This window comes from Lampetra fluviatilis, chromosome 5 (assembly GCF_964198595.1).
Source record: "Lampetra fluviatilis chromosome 5, kcLamFluv1.1, whole genome shotgun sequence".
NCBI classification, from domain to species: Eukaryota; Metazoa; Chordata; class Hyperoartia; order Petromyzontiformes; family Petromyzontidae; genus Lampetra; species Lampetra fluviatilis.
Genome location: NC_136279.1, coordinates 933,654 through 958,938, shown reverse-complemented (window position 1 = coordinate 958,938; position 25,285 = coordinate 933,654). Strand labels below are relative to the sequence as shown.

The window sequence follows — 25,285 nt, the reverse complement described above, 5'->3', positions numbered from 1 at the left end:
TGTACAGCAATTTTCACAATGAGCCACGATTACCAAAACCATTTATTCTATTTTATTCACACTTAAGGCTATCTGGCTGCAAAATGTCAGAATTGATCTTCCTAAGACCTCTTCAGCAGAAAATCCCATTCCTCACCATCGCTACCCTTGTCTGAGAAAACGACATAGCTCTCACCCCTCAAACATCCCACCTCCCTAACCGCAAATACATGGTCATAGATCGTCCTTGATCTTTTGCCTCATCTGTCCTACATGGGCTGGCCCAAAGAACGCACTTGAGCCAGGCGAAGACAAAGACAGCTGAGTCCTCAATACGCGTGTTATTTTTAAATGTAAACTAGTAGATAGTGACCTGTACATGTAATCGTAATTATGTATCAATTTACTATACCCCCATGTGCCCCATAAAATAATTGTCATGGTTGTGATTTGAGTCATGAATCCTTAGAACTACCCCCAAACTATGGTGAATATTTTTGCAGAATATTTTACTTGATGCATTATGAGTGTAACAATCGATTTGAATAGATGAATCATGAAATGCCTCGTGAATAGTCTGTCCTGAGCCTGAGAATACGGATTTTTGGCCTAAGGGTCCAACCCAGAAAATCCTAAGCACTACCCTAAGCCCTTTCAGCACAATTACATGTGTTCAGGATCAGTGGTTTTAAACTGAGCGACGTCATCAAGAGACCAGTGTGTTTCATAACACAACATCTCTGAATTTACTCACATGCCCAACCTATTTAGTTTGGTGCAAAAAATGCTTCTTCCAGTGTGATGTGAGAAACATAGGTGCACACACGTGTAACATATAACGATATATTGAGTGGACAAGATGTTTCCCTCTTTTGCTGTTTTCTTAAGTCGCGCTGCAACCTAATTGTTTTGTGTGATGCATACGAAATACACCTTGTTAATGTTTGTGAATTTTGAGGATGTTACGGCTGATTGCTAAGTTATGTTAAGCACAGGCCTGCAATTAGTCGTGTGCAATAATGTTCAGTGCGGACAGTATGAAATACTACTTTTTGAGCACGTTGACACTGTCAGTGCAAGGTCACAGTGGGAGGCGCACAAACAAATTGTCTCGGCCTCCCAATAAAGGCGCACAATCCTCATTGCCATCTCTCTTATATTCCCTTGGGCCCAGATGTAATTTTGCCAAATAACCTCCCCAAAACCTCCAGCACCCAGCAGCTGTACTGGCTGCACCTTGCCTCCCTCGACCACCACCGCCAACCACACACTCGCTCGGCTCACACCTCCCCCTCGGCATTTCCAAACGAATGTCAATTTGGCCTCGGTGCACAGCTGTGCTCGGCATTAAAACGGCTACACTGGGAGAGGGGAGAATGTTCCTGGGCTTCATAATAAAGCCATGCAAAGGCAATGGAGCCGTGCAAGTGGTAACTTGTATCCATTTTTTACATGCACGAGTTTGATTTTGTACAATCAAAATGCAAATTGAGTGTCGCAAAAGCGATGCTTCAGTCATTACACACTTGTTTATACCGGCTAAGCTCAATATTGTGTAGACATAATAAGAGCATAATCATGTTCTGTGAGAAATGTACATTTAAAATAATAGGAATGTAATGAGTCATACCTTCCTCTCAGTTATTCGAAAAATACAGTTGTGGTTCGATTCAAGAATATTGTAATTTGTGCCTTATCTAATTTTATGTCTCATTCACTCCATTACCCTAAATGTAAAACTATATCTTTGCACAAGACAGTATTATCTTAACTCATAAGTTATCGATTCTCAAATGCAGGATTAGATACAGTTTTTCGATGCTCATGATGAAAACACGAGGAATTCATTTTAGCCAATAATAATTAAATTCCTAAGTAAAAACATGTTTACAAAATTTGTAATGCACACACATATATGTTTGCAGGGCGCCAAGAGTTATTGAATTTTGATATATACAGGAAGGTGGCAGTTCATGTAAATTCACTAAAATGCTTGTACGTGCATGGCATCTAATAATGTTCTGCAGAAAATACTGGCCCGCATTTAAATGATTCTTAGGTGTGTTGAGCCATATGCTGGTGCAGATCATCCACCCTGGGTTAATGAGGGTAAGGCTCTTGATAATGAGGATCATGTGACTGGTTCGGCAAGGCCTCCTGGGCAAGGTTCCAATCAGGCCATCACTGGCAAGAATGGAGCAGGGGAATGGTGGGGGGTGCTGTTTTCACACTGCCTTTCTGAGCACAGCAATTAACTGTATGGCAATTAGCAAAGCGGCAATTAATACATCGTGAGTAAAATCAGCCTCCCAAACGGCTGGGCGTGCGAGTGATCAGTCGTTTTGTGGCTCTCGCACAAGCATGTCCCAATTAACCCCCCCCTCCCACTCGTAATTAGTAAACAAATAGCATTATGGAGCAATTAACAAAGCTGGTGAGCTAATTAAAAACAGCCGCTAATTAGTGCACTTGTATCAGTTACCGTAATAAATAAATGAAGGGATAGATTTTGGTCATTAGCATATGCAGGGGACAATTAATGCCTTTGTTTTAATAATTTAAGGATTCCAGGAACATTCATAAATTGTAAATGGCTGAGAAATTAATTCTTTCATTATTTAATGCATGTGGAGAAACGCCACAAGTGAAGGTATCAAAGCATTGATGAAAATATGCCTTTTAATAAGGTGAAACATTTGTAGATTGTATGCACATATATATCGCATATGCCCTATTGTATGCAATTAAAACCCCCTTTGTAAAACAGATGAGTCTTAGCAAAGTCCATATATTTAATTTCTTCAACATATTCAGCAAAGTCAAATCTCCATTTCATTATTTGTGACAAATATTAGGTATATTATCATGAAATGTAGTCTGTAAATTGTATTTACACTGCATAATGCAGCCATGCTTTAACTGGTTACGGAGCGAGCACACTTCTAGCATGCTAGAATATATTGTGTAAAATATAATAGTATGTCCAATATATTACTACAATATATCACTACTGTTTATTGTAAGTTTACAGGAAATGTAAAATACATTTATTTCTAGTGGAGGGACAGATATTTCTAGATATATAGTCTGCTTATTTATTTAGCTGCTTATCTACAATGACGATAATGATGATTGTGTGTTATGCCTACTGTCTTCCCTTGGGTTGACTGAATCAATGTGGTCTTGTCATGTCGCATTGCAAACTGTGTGGATAGCATACATTTTTATCCTGAAAAGACACCTTAAATTAGTTGCAAAAAAATTGATTGCACCTTAAAGACTAAGTGCATCACGTGAACCAGAGAGTCATGCTGTAGATAAACTGCAGTAAAATAAATTTTGGTGTAAACGATTTTTGACATTGGCAGGCCCGCTGCCGTTTTCCTCCTTTGTTGCAAACGTTGAGACCTAGATGATCGTGCTCATGCGCTGCAAGAATATTTAATATTTAATCTGGAATTCGCATAATCAGCACTCCTTCAGATGTCACGTTTGTGGCATGCTTTAATGGTCCTTGAATTCTCCGAGATATCAATAGTTAATGCGATAAATTAATGACCAGCATTCTAGATTCTGTGGGTGTGGATGAGAATAATTTAATTATTGATGCCATACACTAAATTGTTGCTCGGACTGTATTCAGGTGTCGTACATTTGAGAAATAGTCCTTTTTTTACGAACAAAAATAAATGACATCCGATAGTAAGATAGATTACATTTGGTATTTTGTTAAAATAACAAGCAATACGTAAATAACCTCATTTGCATAAACCAACTAAAAGCATCTGGTGCATTATTGCAGAATTCATATCTACCCCATGTAGCATACAGCTCTAACGTTCTGAATCATATATGTAATTTACTTTGGTATTCTCCAGTAAAATGCTTCATATTTCTCCTAAATAGAATATGCACTATTTTAAAAAAATGGATCACTTTATTTTTTCGTAATTTCCTTTCACATCGTGGTGGTGTTTTTCACTCTACAGTCGCCTTGCATTTTACACGTGTTTACGTAACGTGATTTTAAAATGGTGCGCTAGATTAACTTACGCTTATTTTTGTTATGCGCGCACTGTTATTGAAATAATGCGCTCTAACGCGTTGGCCATAGTGTACGGAACGCAATGCGAGCTAATCGTTAGTCAGGCAGAAAAGTTCAGTAGCAATGCCTGAGGTGCAGTACAACAACCACAAGCGCAGGCAGCATCAGCATCTCCTTCTCACGCGGCATTTTGAAGATCTTGTCCGCATGAACTCTCACTTGTGCACACATTTGCCTACCTATATGTCCGGTAAACGTCCAGCTACATCCAAGGATGCCTCCAAATCCAAGAAGCAGCGGAAAGCTATCACAATTGACGTCAAATTAGACGTTATTGAACGCCTAAATAGAGGTGAGCGTGTACTGAAGTTGGCCTCTTGCTTGGGTTAAGCGAAAGCACCATCCCGACCATTAGAGACAATGCTCAGATAATCGAAGAAAATGCCAAATCTGGGACCTCGATGAGTGCCAAGAAGACGTCTTATGCAAGGAGTACGGCAATGGAGCAGATGGAACGCATGCTGAGAACCTGGTACGAAAACCAGAACCAACTAAATATCCCCGTCAGCATGATTTTTATCCAGACCAAGTCTCGTCCGATGTATGATGACTTGGTGAAAAATGTGTGTGCTAAAGGCATTTCATACTAGTTCTGGTTGGTTTTACAACTTCACGAACTGCTACAGCTACCAAAACATCAAAATGACAGCCGAAGCTGATTGTGCTGACCACGATGGTGCTGCGGAGTTTATCGCCACGCTGAAGGTCACCAACGAGGGGGGTTATTCCGCCAAGCAGGTACTCAACGTCGACGAGACCGCCCTCTTTTAGAAAAGGATGATGGCAAGGACCTACATATCTCGAAAGGAGAAGTCGGCACTTCGGTTTAAGGCCGCAAAGGATCGCTACACCCTTCTGTTGGGAGGCAACGCTGAGGGTGATTATAAATTGAAGACAATGATGATCTATCACTCCGCCAATCCCCGTGCTCTTAAAGGATATGCGAAGGACAGGTTCCCTGTCAATTATGAACATAATTCCAAAGGATGGATGACTGCCAGTATTTTCTGTGAATTTTTTTTCCGGAAAGTTGCATGAAGAGCTGCGTGAATACTGCCAGAAGAAAAATGTTGACTTAAAGATTATCATCATGGGACCTCCTTTGCCAGTACCAAAATATGAGAATAGGTTTTCCCCTTTTTTCTGGCAACACCATTTGAGACTAGCTGTCTCTGGTGTGGACCAATCAGTTTCAAAGACAATGTATATATTATCAGAGTATGTTTTTTTTGTTGCATTCTGACCACAAGTATTGTGGTTAATGCAGACATGATTCCTTGTAAAAGGTTTCAGTTTGGTGTTTTAACATCTTAACACCTGTTTTGTTGCCAAAAAAGGGGAAAATCTATTTTCAAGATTATCCTGATCGTCTACAATGCCTCCGGCCATCCACTATCTACATGTGATCTGATTGAGAATAATAAGGTGGTGTTTTTCCCTCCTAACACCACTCCACTTCATTCAACCAATGGATCAGGGGGTGATAGTGACTTTCAAGACCTATTACCTTAGGAAAACATTCACCGTCCTCGTCAAAGCCACCGAAGACAACAAGATGACGGTGAAGGAGTTTTGTAAGAAGTTCACCATCCGGGACTCCATAATGATGGGTGGCACGGCATGGAATAAGGTTACCCCCTCTTATATGAATGGGGTATGGAAGAAGCTGTGCCCATACTTCGCTCACGGCTTCCGAGGCTTCAGCGTCGATGAAGTTGCACGGAACCATCGCCGAATCATTGATATGGCCAAGGCAGTCGGCTTTGACGAGGTGGAAGTGGATGATGTGGCGGAGTTGCATGATTCACACGTCGAGGATTTGACGACGGAGGATCTGCTCCAGCTGGAGAATAAACGGCAGAAGGAAGATGGAGTGGAAGACGAATAAGAGGTTGAGGAGGTGCGTTCCCTCACAAGGAAGCGATTGGCCAAGGTTTTGAGCCTCATCTACGAAGCCATGGCCATTTTAGACGAGGATGATCCGAACACGGAACGTAGCTCTGAATTAGCCAGAATTTTTTGTTCCGTCATGCAGTGTTATTGGGAGATGAAGTAAGAAAAAAGGATGAAAGCAACGATGAAGATTAAACGCAATCTTCATCGCTTCCATTCTTACGAAAGTTGGAAACGAAGCAGGAGCCTCAGCCAACGCGCCATCATCTGCACCATTGTCGTCATCTGATGAAGACGATCCCCCCCCTTCTCTCTCTCCAGTAGTAACCCCACCACTCTCCACTCCTCCCCTTCACCAGCCCCAGTACGTGGCGCCACACTCAAGCATCTCACTACGTGTTAAACATCTTTTTCTAGATTTGAAGCTTTCGTGACTGCAAGGATTCATATTCTTAGGTTTTTTCGGTAAAGTCACGTAGGTAAAACATTAAAATTAATAAAAGTAAAATAAAAAATAAAAATAAACATGACGTTTCGGAGGCAACACAAGCTTCCGTCTTCAGGTGGAACCGTCACAGCCCGACAGCTGTATCAAGTAAATGAGAGATTACAAGAGATACCACTCCGTATATATAATGGTTGAGGGGGGGGGCAGGAACGGCCCACTTTTTATTATTATGGTAAGGTGCGGCTTGAGACTACGAATAGATTACATAACAAATGACTGAGCCTTTATTATGGAGAGATGCGGTTTGTGACTACGCCTAGCCTACATAACAAAATGCTGCAAATGAGACCGAGCCTCTGCCATGTAGATGGTAATAGACTACATAACAAATGACTGAGCCTTTATTATGGAGAGGTTCGGTTTGTGACTACGCCTAGCCTACATAACAAAAGTGTGAACAAGTAAACACGTAAAAACAAAGTTTTTCACTATAAATCCTTTATATGCGTGGCGGCTAGAGTCTTCTCGTCCTCTGGCTTGAGATGGCTGCCACCTATGGGTCAGATGATTGTCTGCCAGTATTAAGCAATTGGTAATTAAATCTTTAATTTGTTTTCCATAAACAGTGTAAAATTTTGGGAATTTTTTTTCACGAACATTAATTATCTCGCACAACGAGTCTGTGTGGAAAATGTCAGCTCGATTGGATCACGGGAAGTGGGTTCAAAAACGACCGAAATATTTGCACGGTCGTAAGCAAGCAAGCACGCAAGCAAGCAAGCGAACTTAATATAAAGGATTTAAAAAAGAAGCTAAACCTGGTAAAACAAAACTGGCTGTCTATCAGTAACCTGTAATAGTTGTCTGTCAAATAAGATGGTCCAAATAAGTGTAGTTACATCTTTTTTGCATGGTTAATCACATCTTTCCAATGATTACTCAGTTTGTAACCATCATCACGGTTGAAATTATGTCTGTGTTTGTATATTCGTATGGCTTCGTGTACAAACCTTTGATGGTAGCCAGGAGGTTTGCAGAGCACCTTGGTCTCGGAAAATCTTTTTTATTTTACTTTATCTTCTTTATTTTAAATAGTCTGTTACTATATTTAATACATGCATGGTAGGAAATATAATATGTACTGTAACCAGTGAAATATGTAGATGTAAGAATAAGGTTCAATAGCATGCACTCCCTAACCCAACCATTTCCTTGATTTTTTATGGGAAAATTAAGGTAAATTTACACGATCTTAAGTTGCGCGCCGTTTATCAAGAACACAACCGCCGTGTAAAACGAAAGGTAGCTGTATATACCTATTCATGCGATCCCTGCTGGTGCATGTGTTTCATTTTGCGTTATAAATACTAAAATATTCAGTGTTAACCCATCTGGGGTAGTTTATGCCATTGAGCCACTGCATTTCTCGGTGTATGATGTGTCTGGTCCCATTTATATTGATATTAAAACAACCATCTGAAACCTCACATATAAAATTTAAAATAGAAAGGGACAGTGCTGCTTACATACGCTAAACTATGTCTCCATTAACGCTCCCATACTACGTAAACATACAGAGTAGGATGAATGTTTCAAGCAGTGGCCCTGAGTTTTATTTAAAGAAGGCCATTGTTAAACAGTTCGGACTACTGTATTTTATATAAGCAACATTATTCGTGACGATAGTGGATTTAAAACATATATTTCTCAAGTTAGCCTGCGATGCATTTTAGTTTTCAGTCAGAGAATTGAGGCGTTCGTATCTTCCGAGCGTTGTCTCTCAAGCGATGTATTTATAAATCCTTAGAAATTGCACATTGGCAACTGTCATTTGCACTATATACCGTATCGATCGGCGAGAGAGAGCACTAATAGAGGTTTCACGTCGTGCACAGAGGGGGCTGCTTACGCATGCACGGTGTGTCGCGCTTTGCGTCCGTGCCACCGCCGCACGCCCCGCTGCATTGCAGCACTCAGCCGTGCACTGCCAATGCTGGGGGGGGCTGGGTGTGGTGTAGGGGGGGGTTCTGCCGCTGGGGTTGTAGGGAAAGGCAGATAATGTAATCCAATTTGGCCTAGATGTGCTCACTCAGACACATGGACAGACAGACCGTGACCTCTGCACATTATGCTCAACCCCTCGTGATATAAGTGACATTGTGCTAGGGAAAATAGATTCACAAATGACAGATTTATATGTGTGCACACTGTATATATGAAGGGATGTGGTGTTTGTATACAGTACATTATGAGTGTACAATCGAAAAATAGAGTTGGGTGCATTGATGTTATTTTTTCTGTTCGGAAATACTGTAATGTGACGCGTGCACATCTGTTTGTGATATGTGGTATATGTTTAAAACAACAGTATGAGCTGTGTATATGCATGCTATGGAAGTATAGTTTTGTAGTCACACACATAAAATAAATTTGTGTAATCTGATATGCTTTGTTCAAATAAATCATGTTAAATAGCATGCAGCATTACAAACCTACATTTCAATAATATAGGTTTAATTCAGCATTTGTCAGTGAAATTACATCTGTGTGTATGATACCATGTCCTGGACATAGGCTATATTATCATGACCTCTTCTGTTTGTGCGGCATGAATGCTCTGCATTTGTAAATGAACATAAGTGTTACCGAATATAATAATGTAAAAAATACAACACATTATACGGAATGCATTTATAAAGTGTTTTTTGTTGAATATGTAATTGGCGGTCAGTATTCATTTATGCTGCTCATAGCGTATGGATCGAATCATTTTTAAATGGGTTGTACATTTTTGCAGCATAAGCTAGCTGTGTTAGTGGAAGCAAAATAGTGGAATTCTTTACGTAACATCTGTCATTCTATAAGTGCAGGAATATGCATATTTTACAGCAAAGTATCCTTGAAAAAAACTTAAATGTAATCTGAAATCACAAACTGTGCGTATACAGCTCTTAACTCCCGACTCTTATGTTTGATATCTACTTGTGAAGTTGGTATAAGATGGATAGTTTGGGCATTACACTCTGTCACCCTTACTGCTAGCCACTATCTCCCAGCAACCATATCCTGGCAACCTGATCCAGGCAATCTGATCTTGCCACTATACCCTAGTAACCATATCTTAGCAACTACATCTTGGAGACTGTTTCCTAGCAATGGTTTCTTGGCAACCAAATTCTTTTAAACTGCATCCAAGCTACTGGTTCATGGCAACGGTTTCATTGAGAACATATGTTGACAATGACATCTAAGTGAATGGGTCATCCCCAGTGACTTATTCTAATTTTCCAATAAGTTCTCTGTATCACAGAATTCGTTATTTACGTAAAAAGGTAACTAAAAAAAACACATTGATAATCAGTAAATATAAATCTTGACTTAAAGCTTCCGTGACCGGAGGAATTAATATTCTTTGGGTCTTTCGGTAAAGTCACGTAGATAGGTACAAATTTAAAATAATAATAAATATTAAATAAAAAAAAAACTGCGCTGTTTCGATCACAACACGAAAGATCGTCAGGAGGAAAGAAGGGGAAAGCTGCCGAATGCAGACTGTTTTATAGGTTTAAAATGGTTATAGTCCTTGGGTCATAAACGAAGTGGGCAGGGCTAGTAATGTTAATGTGAGAAATTTGCATTTTTATGTCAGATCGGAGAGCGGCCTCCACGACGAGTGCACGGGTGGCTATATTAACGTGAGAGATTAGCGTGTTAATGTGAGATCGGAGAGTGGCCTCCAGGACGAGTGCACGGGTGGCTATGTTAATGTGAGAGATTAGCGTGTTAATGTGAGATCGGAGAGCTGCCTCCACAGCGAGTGCATGGGTGGCTATGTTAACGTGAGAGATTAGCGTGTTAATGTGAGATCACAGAGCCACCGCGACGTCGAGGTCGGCGTCCGGAGGTGGCCACGTTGGCGCGAGAAATTCAATGATTGCTCAGTTTGTACCCATCCTCTCGGTTGAAATTGTGTCCGTGTCTGTATATATAGATGGCTCCATGAACAAATCTTTGTTGATAGCCATTGGTTACAAAGTACCTTCGTCTCAGAGAAATCAATTTCTTGGGAGCAAACCGTATTTAAACAATGATCAGCCACGGCCGACGTATTGGTCCCTACCGTGTTTCAAATCTGCCTTATGCTCACGAACACGGTCCGAGACATGTCACTTAGTAGTTAAATGTCACTTTTAAGTTGTTTCGTATTAAATTTCTCTTCATAGTTTAATAACAACATAGAGTACAAGAAGCACAAATAAATAATGTGCTTATATCAAGCCACATTTAACACGATGTGTTTGTGTTTTGTTTAGCAGCTTTCCAGTGAGCCCATGCAGAAATGATGCCAAAACCGGCTTCCAAAACGTCTGTGAGAATCACTCCGGAAGATCGAGCCCGTGAATTTAGCGGAGTCTTTCACGCCAGCGGGAAGCAGCTCATCTGCAGCTCCTGTAACATCCCCGTGGATCACACCAGGAAAGCCAGCCTGGAGAAGCATCTCATCACGGCCAAACATCGACGCCGCCTCGGCCTGTACACCATTAGCGAGGAGAAGCCGTCTAAGAAGCCTCGAGTGGTCAAAACCGAAGTCGTTCCCCAGCCGCAGCGAAGTGGCAATCGCCTGGAGCCCGTTCTCAAGCTCGTGCAAGCGTTTGCCGAGGCGAACATTCCCATCGGTAAAATAGACCATCCGGCTCTGCATGCCTTTCTAGAGCAAAACGTGAAAAAGGTTGGTGTACTTCCAGAGGCATCCGTCCTGCGGAACATGTACTCTCAGAAAGTGTATGAGCTGCATGTGAAGGAGCTCACGGAGAAGTTCGGCCGCTGCCACAATGTGGCTATCGTAGTGGACGAGACGACCGATGAGGAGGATCGATACATGCTCAATATTCTGGCAGTGCCAAGCCTGTCGGTGGAAGGGCCGAGGAACAGTGGCAATAAAAGCGTTGAACCGCTGCTGGAGGCCTATCTGATTGAGTGCTGTCTGCTTGAGATAACCAACTTCAAAACGGTGAGCGAAGCTGTGCTGCGAGCAACACAGATGGTGAACATTGAGCCCACCAAAGTGTCTGCGTTTGTGACCGACCATGCGGCGTACATGTACAAGGCGTGGGAGAGAAGCCTGAAGCCTATTTTCCTAAACGCCGTCCATGTGACCAGTGCGGCACACATATTGAGCATCGTGGGTGAGATTTGGCAGAATGCGTTCGACGAAGTTAGTCAGCTTATCGTGGCCGTCGAGAAATCATTTTCAGCGTGCCCAGCACGGAAAGCCCGCTTCCGCAACTTCCTGCAGGAGAAGGGGATGAAGCCAACTCTCCCGCCTGCCGTACAGCCAAATCGCTGGAGCTCCTGGTTCGAGTCTGCCTCCTACCACCGCCTGCATCTGCAGGACTACGCGGAGTTCTTCCAGGGCGAGCAGCAGACGAGCGGGAGCAGCGCGGTGGAGGAAGTTGTGGAGCTGGCGCAGAGTGGCAACACTGAGGAGCAGCTCGACGTCTTGGACAGGTACGGCGGGCACGTGAGGCAAATGCTCGCCAAGTATGAGCTGGCACGGAGCACGGCGGCCTGCGTGGTGGACGACCTGCGCGAGCTCGCGTTCTGGGCGCAGGGCGAGGCGGAGGTGGCTTGCACGGTGGCTGCCGATGCTCTGATTGCCATGGCGACACGCCTCTGCCAGTATGTGGAATTCGAGAGTCCGTGCCGGTTTACCCAGCCGGCGGCACGCTTCCTGGCCGCCTGCCGAATGTTCGATCCGGCCAAGGCCGTGGAACTGCTCATGGATTCGGGGGAAATATGCAATGCGGTTCCTTTGTTGGAAGACAACATCGCTGGCATCGCACAGCTCATCGCATACTTGGATAATCTCGGTGAGTTTGTGCCATCGGAACCAGTGATGTTTTGGAGGAAGCTTGCTGACAGATTTCCCGAGCTCTCGCGGGTAGTGTTGGCATGCTTGTCTGTGCCCTTGAGCAGCGTCGATGCAAAGAAGAGCATTTCCATGTATTCTAATGTTCTTATGTCTGAGTTCCACGGCCACAAATAACAGATTCTGTGCATGATTTGAGCAAGACTACCTGCAACAACTTACATTTGTGATTGTTAAGACCTGTGAGACACTGGAGTGATGTAGACTTCCTAATAATTCCTCAATGGGATTTGAATCTCCAAAGAAGTTCTACCACACACACAATGATGGTCTTAAGAGTCGTAGTTTTGTATAAGTTATCTAAAATGTGGTGTCATGTGGGTGAGTACGGTCTTATTGCACAAAATAATGTAACTACTGTATGTCTCACAAATAGAAGTGAATTTGCTCTAAGACTATCTTTCAGATTGTCTCTGTGGTGCTTGTCCTCAACTTATTATGATGGCCCTTTGGTGTAGCAATGGCAGGGGGTGCGGTTGAGGGTTTGGATGTGGGAGCGTAGCAGTTAGCGCGCTGCGCTACGAACCCCGCGATCCTAGTTTGAGTCCCGCTCACTGCGAATACTAGTGACGATTATCGGAAACGGTCCCAGGCCTACCCAAGGTCGACTCAGCCTCAAATGAGTACCTGGTGTGATGTGTAAACCTCATCACTAGGGAGACAAAGGCGGTCGGGCGTGGTGCTGGCCACTCACCCCCTCGTGTGCCGGGCCAGCCTTCATCGGTGCTCGCTAACAGCACTTGCCCCAACAGTTTATTACAGGCTATACGGGGGATGTTTGTGTTGACTACTGCTCCATGGAACCTACACACTTGATTGGCTGTGTGATACAGTCATTGACACGAGCAGGTGAATGAGCTACCAACGAGACCGGTATTATTCTCAGCTGTTGTATTTACACTTATGCTTTAGTAGAGACTCTCTTTGGGTTCACAATGTGAAGATAAATATTTATTATGAACGAAGAAAGCAAAATGTATAAGCACTTATATGCCCGAGACTGGTATTTTTCAATTGAATACATTTGAGGATTAAATTACCCTCTTACTGATGACAGTCACGGTTTATAGAGACAGGTGCTGCTAAGTCCACTTAACCCCCAGCACTAATTTAGAACATTGTCATTGTCTCTGCTTTAATGAGTTTGGTGTGGTACTCTTCTCCATTGTTCAAGTGGTGGTAATTCTACATTCTTATGCCAGATACCAATATCCATTGAAAAAAACACTCACTCTTGTTCACATTGATGTAACATTAACTAAATGTATTCATGAACATTGATATTTTTTATGCTAATTTATTTGCCAAAAGTGTATATTCCGTCAAAATGTTTACATTGCAAGAGTCACTTAACAAGATGGAAGGTCACTGAACACTGCTAAGTGTGACAGCTATTGGCTAAAGAAGGCTATAGATGCAGAGTAAAACTAGATGATGTAAAATCAGCAGGTGTGGCATGGACTTGTGATAATGTGATGCGGTTATTAAATACATGTGAACCTTGTGTTTTATATTCTTTACATTTCATCTTAGGCTATGAAGTGTCAGTACAAATGGTATAGCAAGCCACTGTATTCGTAAAATGTAATACATAACTAACACTGGAGGGATTGCAGTTAATATCATACTGGTAGTTGTATTTTAAGTGTTTAATCACAAGACTCTTTCAAATTATAAAGCAGATTGAACATATAATGCATTTTAAAAATTATATTTATCCAGGAAAAGCTCACCAAGTCCCGAAATCCATTCAGGAGGGTCCTGCATTGGAATAAGTGGCAATTTTTTTTATTGAGTGAATATGTCGTGGTTTAACTGAGACACACACTTGTTCTTGGAGGCAACGTGTTTATTTAACAACCCCAACAGGGTAACTCCCTAAACGTACAACGTAGCTAACTAGACCCCAACAGGGTCACTACATAACGTACAACACAGTTAACTCTGTACTCTGGTCCACTACCTAACCATACAACAGGATACTACATAGCGGTAACCACCACGGGGTAACTATATAACCGGACCAGGTCCGTTAACACCCTGCTTTGTCCATGACTAACAAGCCCCAAAGCCCGGAGACCGAACAGACGTAGACAGCGAGTTGATTCCCAGAAGACAGCCCAGATCGCTCTCTGGACTCGTCTCTTATGCCCCTCAGCGTGGCCTGGCTCCACTCTCGGCCACGCTCCCTTCTGGATCTTACCAGGAGAACGAGGACCCCTACACTATGTGTCGCATTGCCTCTTCTGTCCGGTCACATGCCCTCTCGGGTTCACCCAGACTGTTTCGTCCTCCCATGCCCCCTCTCTGCATTCACCGGAGCCATGCCCCTCATGGACTCTCCTTGGTGCCCCAGCACACACCGCTGACAGAGAGGACCATTTTCACCCTGGTTCTCCTTGGAACTGCCGTAGTGACCCCATATATGTCACTACACATGCATATAGGAAGAAATTTGAGTACCTGGATGCAACTCACACATAGGGGAGAATAACACTTAAAAGTCTCTATAGCACAGGATCGCCTGCACAGTTTCATACACTATTGCTCACGTGTAGTGATTGGGTCGAAGGATGATGGGGATGAGCAAGAGACGACGGAAGGGAGTGGACCCAAAGATGCTTCTGTCGGTGGCCACAAGACTCGACAGGCCTGGGCACAAAGCAGGGCAACCCAACGTGCCATACACATGTTTCATTCAATACCACGATATACGAAATGTGTGTACTGTATATATGTCACTCAAGCTATAAGCAGTTATACTTGTAAATAAACCTTGTGCATATTCTATCACTAATCACTGGAAAGCTATACATTTGATAAGTCAGTCCATGTTCTGTAATTGCATCCTCACACTGTTTCAAAATTATTTATGAACAAAAAAAATCTATGGTGCTTGAAATAAATGGAAGGAAACTACGAAGTAGAATGTGTCTGTACCACATACTTGGCTTGCATCGCCTCCTTAATGTAGCCATGCTGAGCTGCGAAGTTGATGTGAAAGGTGAGCTGATTGTGAGGTCGCACCTCACCACGTGGTGCTGAGGCATGCCTGTGGGGAGAGTGGATGCTGTTTATTGTTCTTTTCTGCTTTATCGGTAACAAAAAAAATGCGCTCAAACACTGTTTTCTGGCAGTACATTGGTTTGTAGTTTAACCAGGAGGGATTTTTCTACGAAGCCAAGTCAATTGTCTCATTAAACTATCAATTACCATCGATTTTTATGAGGCAGTTTTACATTTCAAATTACAGTCTTTTTCATAGGACAACCACTATATTTACAAAATATGGGGCATCTGTTTTACCCGCCCCATGGAAATGATAAGCTGAGTCTACCTCCCGAGATTTGACTTTGCAAATTTGTGATTGACTTGATGGCTGTTACACCATCTGGCCTGATGAAGATATTGGCTTCCTTAAAGAGCAGTAAAACATTTGTCAAACATGAAAATCGATACCCTGTAAATTACAAACAGGTGTATAATGTGCTCGTCTTCAACACGTGTGGAATTACAGGGACATTTTTGACATTCAAGAGGTGCAAACTATTTGCATTTCCAAGAGGTTTTCATAACAACGTGCACAGCTTGAAAAACAATACTCCGCTATAAACATGCGTCGCTTTGAACTTTCCAAAACACACATCACAAAGCGCTGAAATGGTTCCAAGACTGCAAGTGACTGAGTGTCTCCAAGCTCAAGACGGTGCCCGTGGCGTGAGGTTTGCGAGCTGTTGTGTGCGCACGCTTCCTTCTGCTGATCCAGTGCGAGTCTCCACCCAAAATCAATACCCACGCAGGTGCGTGTGAATGTAAGCAAAACCCCTGATGTCAGGCCAGCTGCGTGGCGTGAACAGGTACACGATGTAACGAAAGGGAAAAATGTACGATTCTCAACATACATTACGTGGAAATCGCCAATCACAAGTGTCGCGTGGCTCAAATGAAAGGTGAGCAGTCTGGTAATCTTTCGGGGCCTTGGAATTACATATTTGCGTTACGGGGTCACGTGTTAAAGGGCAACCACTGGCGACTTCGCTCAAAGTGGTGCGCATCTTTACTGTTGAGGTGATGGGCGATGATAAAAAAAAATCTGTGCTGTAGTTCTGTACCTCACGACTTGTACACAAGGCAAATGCAAAGCCCAATACATCCAGTATGAATCCTAACACATTACAGTGCATGATCAAGTGTATTTGTCTCGTATATACTATACAGTTCAACACTGAAGCGTGGTATTTTACACAGACGCGTTATTCAAAACCCATCCGTCCATCTCATTGTGTTACTGTAATATTCAACAAATCCAGAAGTGATGAAATTTCACAAATAGCCAAAAAATTTCATCAGATAAAAGGTATCTGCTGCCCTGGGACAGAGTGACAGATTAGGCATTTTAAGCCTTTGGAGTCTCAGCCCAGGTGTACATCACAGGTGTGCACTGTCCAGCAAGTATGCAGGGGATGTGCATTGGACAAACCTCGTATTTTTGCTATTAGAGAAGCCGTTGATTTGCAACAATATAAGAAACCACTCATTTCCATACCTTTACAATATCATTAATCGGCTTTTTACGTAATGAAATGCCAAGGTAATATGTATTGTGAGGTTCTTTTCTGTTTTCTCTAGGATTTTAAGAATATTCTGGCTAAATAATTACATTAATTTACAATAAACCGTGTCAGGTTGCTGCTGTAATCGTTGCTGGCACCTCGTGTCAGTCTTCAGTACTGTGTTGTTATTCCCACCCAGTGTATGCCATGATATATCGCTGTTTGATCTTTATATACTTTGATTTTAACTTATTTAATGTATCTTGAATTATCTATACATATCCAGATTATAATTGTTTGCGTTTGTTGCACATCTTTTGACAATATAAAATAAATTACAAGTATTGGCAATATGAAATGAAATATAAGTTTCACAACCGAGGAGACATCAAATCAAGAGGCACGGTATTAAACATGTTCGGTTCTCAAACGTAAATATGCTGCGCGTACATGTTGCTATCTGACATTAGTCGGCCACGTGTACCAACTCGACAGGTAAATCCTCTGACAAGCGAATTACAGGTGCCTGACCAGAGACGATGCAGGCTGTGATGAGAAGGATACTGACACTATTTGGACACGTGTAGGATGGACAACAACAAGGGCCGACTGTGAGGGCGGGCACAAGCCGGCGTGAGTAGGTTAAATGTTGAGTTTTATAAGGGCACCACGGGGTGACCAGCCCCTCCCCACCCTCCCCACCCAGCCCCTCCCCACCCTCCCCTCTCCACCCAGCCCCACCCCTCCCATTTGTGGATGCACGACGGACAGACGGACACAATAATCCCCTGTGGGCTGGTGGAACCAGGTGGTTCCTACCAGTATAAGTGTATACCTCAGGTGTGCTTTACCTGGTAAGATGAAACAGTTTAGATGTACGTGGATATTTTTAAGTGAATAGTTTACCTTATACTTTGGACACCTATCATGTGTTTGTATTGTTTGTTGTTATAATGTTCTGACCCGCCAGTTCTGACATCTGTGAGAAAAAAACATCTTGATATCTCGCCAGATTCCTCCTAGAGTATTAAACAAAATGAGCTCTATATATACACAAGGGACATTTGTGAATCTATTCGAAATGTTTAGCATACTTCCTGAAATGCAACAAACTTGAAATTTGGCATGTGGGTAGCTTCCAGACTGTACACAATGCAAAAAGTATAAAAATAGACTTTTGTATTTGGGGGGGGGGGGCGCAATAATGCACAGATTTTGCGCGGCAAGTGCGCGGTGACGTCACATCTGTGATGTCACCTGCACGCGGCAGCGTCACGCAGTGTGCCTGCTGACCCCCCCCCCCCCCCAATTCTCCGCGTCGGCCGTGTACGAATCTAAGACAAGAATCCAAGTCCCGGGCTAGTGAAGCTAGTTTAGAATATAGCTCAGTGGGCTTTACCTGCTGATGAATGTCCGTGCAGCCTCTCTAGAGGTAATTCCTCTCTGACCTGACATGGTCCGTCCCTCGCCGGAAGTGTGCTGCTGCCCCCCCCCCGCTATCGGTGCGGAAGGAAGTGACGTCACGCGCACACTGACGCCGCCATGGAGGTGCCGGCGGCCGCCCGCCAGCTGCTGCTGCTGCTGAACCGCCTCCTGGCGCAGAGGCGCCTCCAGCCCGCGCTCGCCGCCCTCAAGGGGCTACGCAATGGGGCCGTGTGAGTGCCGCACGCCGCTTGCATTCCTCCTCCTCCTCGCTGCTGCTGCTGCTCAGGGGGTAGCCGGCTAGGGCCCTCTGCAGTTGTCTGAGGGCGAAGGTGAATGGGGCGCGCTGCTGCTGCTGCACTTTGCAGCGCGCGGGACAAATGCGGCCCGCGACTACCGTGAACACGAACCAAAGGGGCCTCCAGCTATTAACAATACACCTTATTTGTTTTACCAGGGCAAGCCCACTGAGCTATATAGAGCTCTTCTGTTCAGAAGCGACCTTGCGGTCACAAATCACAGCTCAACGTAGTGGCGAAACCTCACGTGGACATTTATAGCGGCAGCCTAAAAACTTTACTCTAAACGCGTGGTGTTGATTCTAAATGGGGAGGGGGGTAAACGGAGAACTCAGAGAAATCCACGGGGCGAGAGACAAATGTAAACTTCAAATATAGAGCAGCAGGCGTCGTGGTCTGGATCGAACCCACGACCTCCTGCACAGCAGGCGAGGGAGGTGACATCCCGTGTTGAGTGCGGGAGGCGGGATAAATGTGACGATTATGCGCGGGTCGGGGTAGGCAATTTGTCTCGGCGTCACGGTCCAAATGTACTAAATTTGTATTTAAAAAAATACCCAAATTGTAATCTCTCACTCGATTATATAACCCAGCGTGTGCTGCTGCCCCCTACTGAAAAAACCTGGCAGGACCCTTCTGAAAGAGCCACAGACTCGTGAACGTTTTCATTGCTACACAAAGTAAAGTGGTCGTTGAGCAGTAGCGCATTGGTTATCGCACTATTAGCATTCATTTCTTGGTAATAGCTGCACTTACCAGGGTTGTGAAGTATGCTCCAACAGCTATAATAACCGGCATGGCAAGTGAAGCTTTCAACCAGCACATTTTAAGTGGTGTGCTGTTAAGTTAAAGTTTGGGGGTAGGATAGCGGTAGGGGTAGACATAGGCGGTAAGGTTCAGCCGGGGTAAGGGCCATGATTAGGAGTAGGGATGCATTAGTTAAGGGTAAGGGAATAAGCCCTGGTATTGGCAGGGCAATGGTAATGGCCACTGCATTGGTAAGGCACGCACATGGTCAGGGACTTGTATTCTTCATTCAACCAAGATAGTTAAATACGCCCATTAAGAGACAACTATTAGTAGTTTGCTATAATAGTTTGTGTGCAAGCAGATGTGATGGAACTCCCAGAGTTTATATTACCAATTTCATCACATTTGTGGTTCGTCGGCTCTGCTGCGAGATGCACAGTGCCGTGTTTACGACGTGCGGTGACGGTCACACGATTGTCATAATGCGTCGGACGTGAACTGCCTTGTTGGCTCCTGCGAACGGGCGCAGGTACGGAGCGAAGATCCGGGCGCCGCACGCGCTGGTCATGACCTTCCTCTTCCGGACCGGCAGGTGACGGCAAAGATGGATCGCACCGTCACAGCGCCCACGCCGGTCTCACGCACGCCGCCATCGGCTCCGTCACCGCTCTCCCACGCTTGTCCGCGTAAAAGATTCGTTGCTGCACACCGCCATGAGCGAATCAGCCGGAACGCGCCCCACCTAAGCAGGCTTAAGCCTGGAAAACGCTTGGATGGGTTACCACCATGCATAAAAACCCCAGCTGCTTTAGGCCACGTTTTCTACAGAGCGCAGTGCAATAAAAGCCATTGTTGTACTCTACTATGCTTCATATCATCATGAATGCACACTGTCCAGTGTGTGAGGTATAGTGAAATATACCATGATATCTTGCTATGTTTGAAATCTTTATAAATGCAGAGCCTGCCACTGAGTAGAGAATTAACCACTTACAACCCAGCAGGACAAATGTATCCCGTAATTATGACCCTCGGGCATGTACCGCGCGCACCGTGGTGCGTGGAGCATCGCGCAGCAGCGGAGCAGCGGAGCAGCGGCGACCTGAATTAAACTCCCGCTCACAGCCAACATTTGATAACTGCGATCTGAACCACTCCTTTGGCTCCCTTAGGGTGTATGCAGCCTCAAAAAAGTACCTGGTGCAGCGTGTAAACATCACCACCGGGTAGATAAAGGCAACCGGACGTGGTGCTTGTCCGCCCACCGCCTCGTGTGCCATGCCGGCGTGAATCGGTGCTCTCAAACTGCACTCGTCCCAACGGTCCGTTAAAGGCTATACGGGGGAATGTCTTTTTATTTTTTGGAACCAGCCTGGAGGAGAAAGTGCGTGCGATCCTGCGAGCGACGTACCAGCACTCGCGGAACCTCGCCTGCTTCGTGCTGCTCTACAAGGGGGCGATGGCTCTGCTGCGCATGGCGACGGGCGGGCAGAGGAAGAGCGTCCACGCCTTCCTGGCCGCCTCGCTCGGGGGTTGGCTCGTGTTCGGAGAGAACAACCAGGTCAACAGCCAGGTGAGTCTGTGGCTCCCAGCCAGGTGAGACTGTGGCTCTCCAGCTCCTTCCCACACTCGTCTCTCACGATTCTGCACCCTCGTTGCTCTCGTCCAACACCCGTGGGTGTCTCGCACAACGCTGCCTCTCCCGGTTTCACTCCAGTGCCTCTCTACGCCCCCCCCCACCTCTCCTCATCTGATGCCCGTGTCTCTCACACCCTCACACCGTGTCTTCATCTCATGCTCGTATCTCCTGTCACTTCTCACCATCCCACACCACTGGCTCCCCATCACCCCCAAGTCCTTCATGTCTCCACTGCTCGCACGCATGCACGTACGTGTCCACCACTCCTCCACCAACCCCATGCGCACACACAAACACGCATCTTTCTCTCCCCCGTGCCCGCATGCGCGTACCCAGATCAACATGTACCTGCTGTCGCGGGTGCTGTTTGCGGCGGCGCGCGTGGGCTCGGAGAAGGGCTGGATCCCCACGCCGGCACGTGACCCCTTCCCGCTGTTCGCGGCCCTCGTGTGGGGCAGCGTGCTGTGGCTGTTCGAGCACCAGCGCCACACACTGCAGCCCTCGCTTCAGTCCTCCATGACCTACCTGTACCGCGACAGCGAACACTGGACCGACCTCACCGACTTCCTCATCTACAACAAGCGTCCATGATTGTTGACGAGCGGCTCGCCAGGCCCCGCTCCGTCCCCCCTCCTCCACTGGCATCTCCGGCGCTGAGCCGTGCAATACCAAGCCAGTGGTAACCCAATGATGGTCTGTCAGCAACTACTGTGGTCCGCACGTGTTGCTGATGTGATCTGTTTAGTCAGAAAACACGAGATGACCTTGACCGGTTTGCTGTGTCACAGCCAAATAAACTACCGAACTAAACTATTTTTTTATTTTACCAGCTCAGGCCCACTGATAGCTCTTTTTCAGAAGCGACCTGGCCACAAATAATAGATCAACGAAGTGACTTGTCATCATGTGGAAATGTATCACGGCCAACTATTCTAAATGCACATTGATTCTAAATGTGGAGGGAAAAACCAGAGGACCTGGAGAAAAGCCCAAGTGACCATGGGAAGAACATTAAAACTCCAAATATACAGCAGCAGGCATCAGGCTCGGGATCAAATCCACGACCTCCTGCATGCCAGGCGAGGTAGTTAACATCTCACCAGCAAGGTTTCCCAGACTCCAGTCCTCATGCCTGTCCGTGGTCTTCCTTTTAACATCTACCAATCTTCGTTCGAATGCACTTTAAGTTGTTCCTACGCGCTGCATCCGACTGATGATTGTAAACCCATCCCACGTGGTGCGAGAGAGTGCCAATTCAAATCGATATCCTGCGTGTGGAGATGGCGTGCGCTGTTTACCAACGCGCCGCATCTGCTGTGGCAGTGCAGAGCACAGGTGGTGTGTCTGTAATCTCACTCGGCTAACCCCCTAACGCTTATGCCTGTTGCAAGACCTGCAAGCGAGAGGCTTCGATGCTCCACGTGGCCTCAAAGTGTACCTAGCCTGGCACAAGCGCCGTGGTGATATCACCACCATTTGAATTGCTGCAGAGATTGGTCACCATTAAAAGACGGGCTGTGGACTTACAGTTTAGGAAACCCTGTGACACAGCGCTGGTGTTTTGTGCCGTGTGATGTTCCATGCCCTTGCACCACGTGGTCACACCACCACAGTGTAGCACTTCTCGTGATGCCAACCATGGCACGCCATGCACCATTGTCTCTGAGGGCCAGGATCGGGCTCATGTCATGTCATGTTCGTGTCGTCCCCGACCTGCGCCAGAACGGCGATCCGTAAAAAACCGACTGAGCTCCGATCGGCTTTGCGGGTCACCCGCGGATACCGGTGGGGACCCGACCCGATGCAGCACTCGTCTGTGCCATGCCATACAACTCAAGCCATCCGGCCTGCTTCCTGATGGCTTGAAGCAGCCTGCCCTGCCACAGTAATGCCACCACTGCCTCGCGTGGCATTCACGCCACCCGGGCACTGTCACCCAGACGCTGTCACGCGCAGCCACACGCGCGTAAGCTGTGGCTCTTAACTAAATATTTTACATTACAACAGCAGCGACATTGCCAGTTTTTTTCTTCTGACGTGAAGTTACAGGAGCAGCCTTGCAATTGCTCGCTCAGGCCGCTGCGGGCCGAAGGGTTTTCACTCGAGGGAGCTCTAGAGAGCCTCCTTTAGAGTATTTGGCCTACTCTTCCATGCTGGCCAAATGCAAATTAGCAGGTGGTAATCTTTATTGTTCTCAAAAACTCATTCTGGTTTTCACTAAGGAATTTTGTTATTATATATTGTGTCTGCTGAAGGTTGTTTTCCTTCATGGCTAGATGCAAATTAGGTTTTGACCTTTGGGATTTAGATTATTTTGTGCAACCTCTCCTGATCCTTTGATGTCATAATTCACCACGTCACCTGCACATGAACTGATTTAATAGCTCCGTATAAATACTGCACTGTGTTAGAATCCAGTTGTACGATTGACAACATTGATGCCACCGGTTGCACGGTGGGCGGGAAGGCACGGAGCAGCAGGTGTCGCGAGTACGCAAATATCTTGAGCTGTGACACCATCAAGAAGACACTGCATGTTTAGATACATTTTCACTTGAAGATTCACAGTTGGGGGCCAATCTAATTGGTGGCAAAAGGGGAGATTGCGTGGGGAGAGTTTAATTCCTGCGTTAGGCTGTGTCTAACGCGGCTGGCTCATGGACGTGTTGGGCCGTCTTGTTTATTTTCGCGTTAGTAATTTTAATGTTGAAAAAGCACTTAACACAAATGTGATTGACTGAAATGTGGAATTTTCCTGTAGTGACGTCTTCGCAGGAACTAAATCAATACGAACACGCGGGCGTCGTCGTGCTCACACGGGACAGCAGAGTCCCAAAGCACTCTACCACCACCATGCTGCGCCACAACAACATCGGTTGCCTTCTAACATTTTAGCGACGGATTGAGAACTTCGTTGATTTTGGTTGATGTGTTCATAGCGGTGAACATTGTAATTGTTCTATAAATAATATATTTAATTTATGCAGTCATTTTATAATTCTCATGTTAGATAGTAATGTACAATAACACGTTTTTGTTCACACTATTCAGCCATTTCAGAGTGTAATTGTTCCGTGTTGGTCTAACCTTGTGTGCCCACAATAACACGTTATTGCGGATCTTTGACACCAGGGGGCGACGTTGCCACATCGGGCATCTGATGACCTTGCAGCTTCTGTAATGAACTCATTGAATAAATTATGATCTTGCTAAACTCGTCACGAGCCCAGTGCTCGCTGCTGACCACTGAACCTGCTGTGAAAAACTCGCCCTCTCGACGTCCAAGGCTGTCCTCCTTCATTGCTCCATCTCGGCGGTCGTCGTCTCGCACACGGAGCCTGCGCTCCTGTGCGCGGTTTGCTGGAAGTGCGAGCGGCCCTGTCGGGGGCACTTCCCGAGTGTTGGCAAAGGGGAGCGCGGCGCATTCCCGCCTCGGATCGCTGCGCGTGTATTCATGAGGAATGCCCCTTGTATCGCGCTTGATACTCAGAAGTAATGATCCCCTTTAGTTTCCCCGGGAAAGTCTCGCTGAGGTTCAATACTTTTTTTTCAGGAGGGGTTCTGCTACATTGAAATGTTTGGGCGATTACGTTGTGCAGAGCAGGACTTCTCACGCGATATTCTCGCTCAGAGTGGGGATTACCAGCGTAAGGCACTACCACGAGAGTAGGATATGCCTTGTCCATCATAACCCCATATCATTGCACCCTGTGTTCCCGTCACCCTATGAAAAGGTTTATAAAATGCCGCTGTTGTCGGTGGATTCCGTAGCGTGAGGGCATCAATTAGGCGAGATGGATGCAGTGGTGGTGCCAGGATAATTCCCGGAACGGAGTTTTGGACCATTCCAGCCGAGAGTGAGCACCGTGTTGGGGAGAAACCCAAAGCACTCGGAGAAAACTCCACACATCGGATCATCACTCAAAACTCCGCACAGATGGATGTATTTATCTATCGTTGTACTGCCACCTCGCGGCCCAAAAGCCTGCAACACCTGCAGGTACATCCAGGCAGTGTCCCATGCAAGTCCGAAACTGACGAGGCTCAAACTTGCTGACCTCCGAGAAATTTTCGGATGAAATTGCGTGCTGCTGCGCTGGGGTGTTTGTCTTTGCCGCGACTGCTGCTGCACAAGTCAACCTGTTGTGCAGCAGGCGGTCTGCACGCCAGAGTTTCGGTCTGTGAGCATCGCAACTTCACTCACCGGTGACGCTGTCACATCCCCACGCACACTGCGCTGGTTGCCTTTGCGGAATGGCGTGGGACGA

At 45.6% G+C, this 25,285-nt stretch overlaps 2 protein-coding genes across 7 annotated transcripts in view; both read left to right on the top strand.

Annotated features, from left to right (window-relative positions):
* CGGBP1 (CGG triplet repeat binding protein 1) overlaps positions 1 to 15,248 on the top strand; it is a 19,103-nt gene extending 3,855 nt beyond the window's left edge. For 3 of the 6 annotated variants that reach the window (XM_078856337.1, XM_078856333.1, XM_078856336.1), the window contains one exon: positions 10,739 to 15,247. In XM_078856337.1, the coding sequence (XP_078712463.1) occupies positions 10,765 to 12,471 (1,707 nt within the window). In that variant the 5' untranslated portion in view covers positions 10,739 to 10,764 and the 3' untranslated portion in view covers positions 12,472 to 15,247. Of the gene's footprint in view, positions 1 to 10,738 lie in introns of all 6 variants that reach the window. The other 3 variants (XM_078856338.1, XM_078856339.1, XM_078856335.1) reach the window with 2 other exon arrangements.
* A 3,119-nt stretch (positions 15,249 to 18,367) lies between these two features.
* On the top strand, positions 18,368 to 24,231 carry PXMP4 (peroxisomal membrane protein 4). Its single transcript, XM_078856340.1, has 4 exons — positions 18,368 to 18,562; positions 19,908 to 19,970; positions 20,750 to 20,951; positions 21,354 to 24,231. Exons 1-4 carry the CDS (start codon positions 18,450 to 18,452, stop codon positions 21,606 to 21,608), a joined length of 633 nt encoding a protein of 210 aa, XP_078712466.1. The 5' UTR covers positions 18,368 to 18,449; the 3' UTR covers positions 21,609 to 24,231.
* The last annotated feature ends 1,054 nt before the right edge of the window (positions 24,232 to 25,285 follow it).

Coding starts and splice junctions, on each gene's coding strand:
- PXMP4 (XM_078856340.1), top strand. CDS start 18,450: ATGGAGGTGCCGGCGGCCGCCCGCCAGCTGCTGCTGCTGCTGAACCGC. Junction 18,563..19,907: donor GGGCTACGCAATGGGGCCGT/GTGAGTGCCGCA, acceptor GAACGGGCGCAG/GTACGGAGCGAAGATCCGGG. Junction 19,971..20,749: donor TTCCTCTTCCGGACCGGCAG/GTGACGGCAAAG, acceptor TTTTGGAACCAG/CCTGGAGGAGAAAGTGCGTG.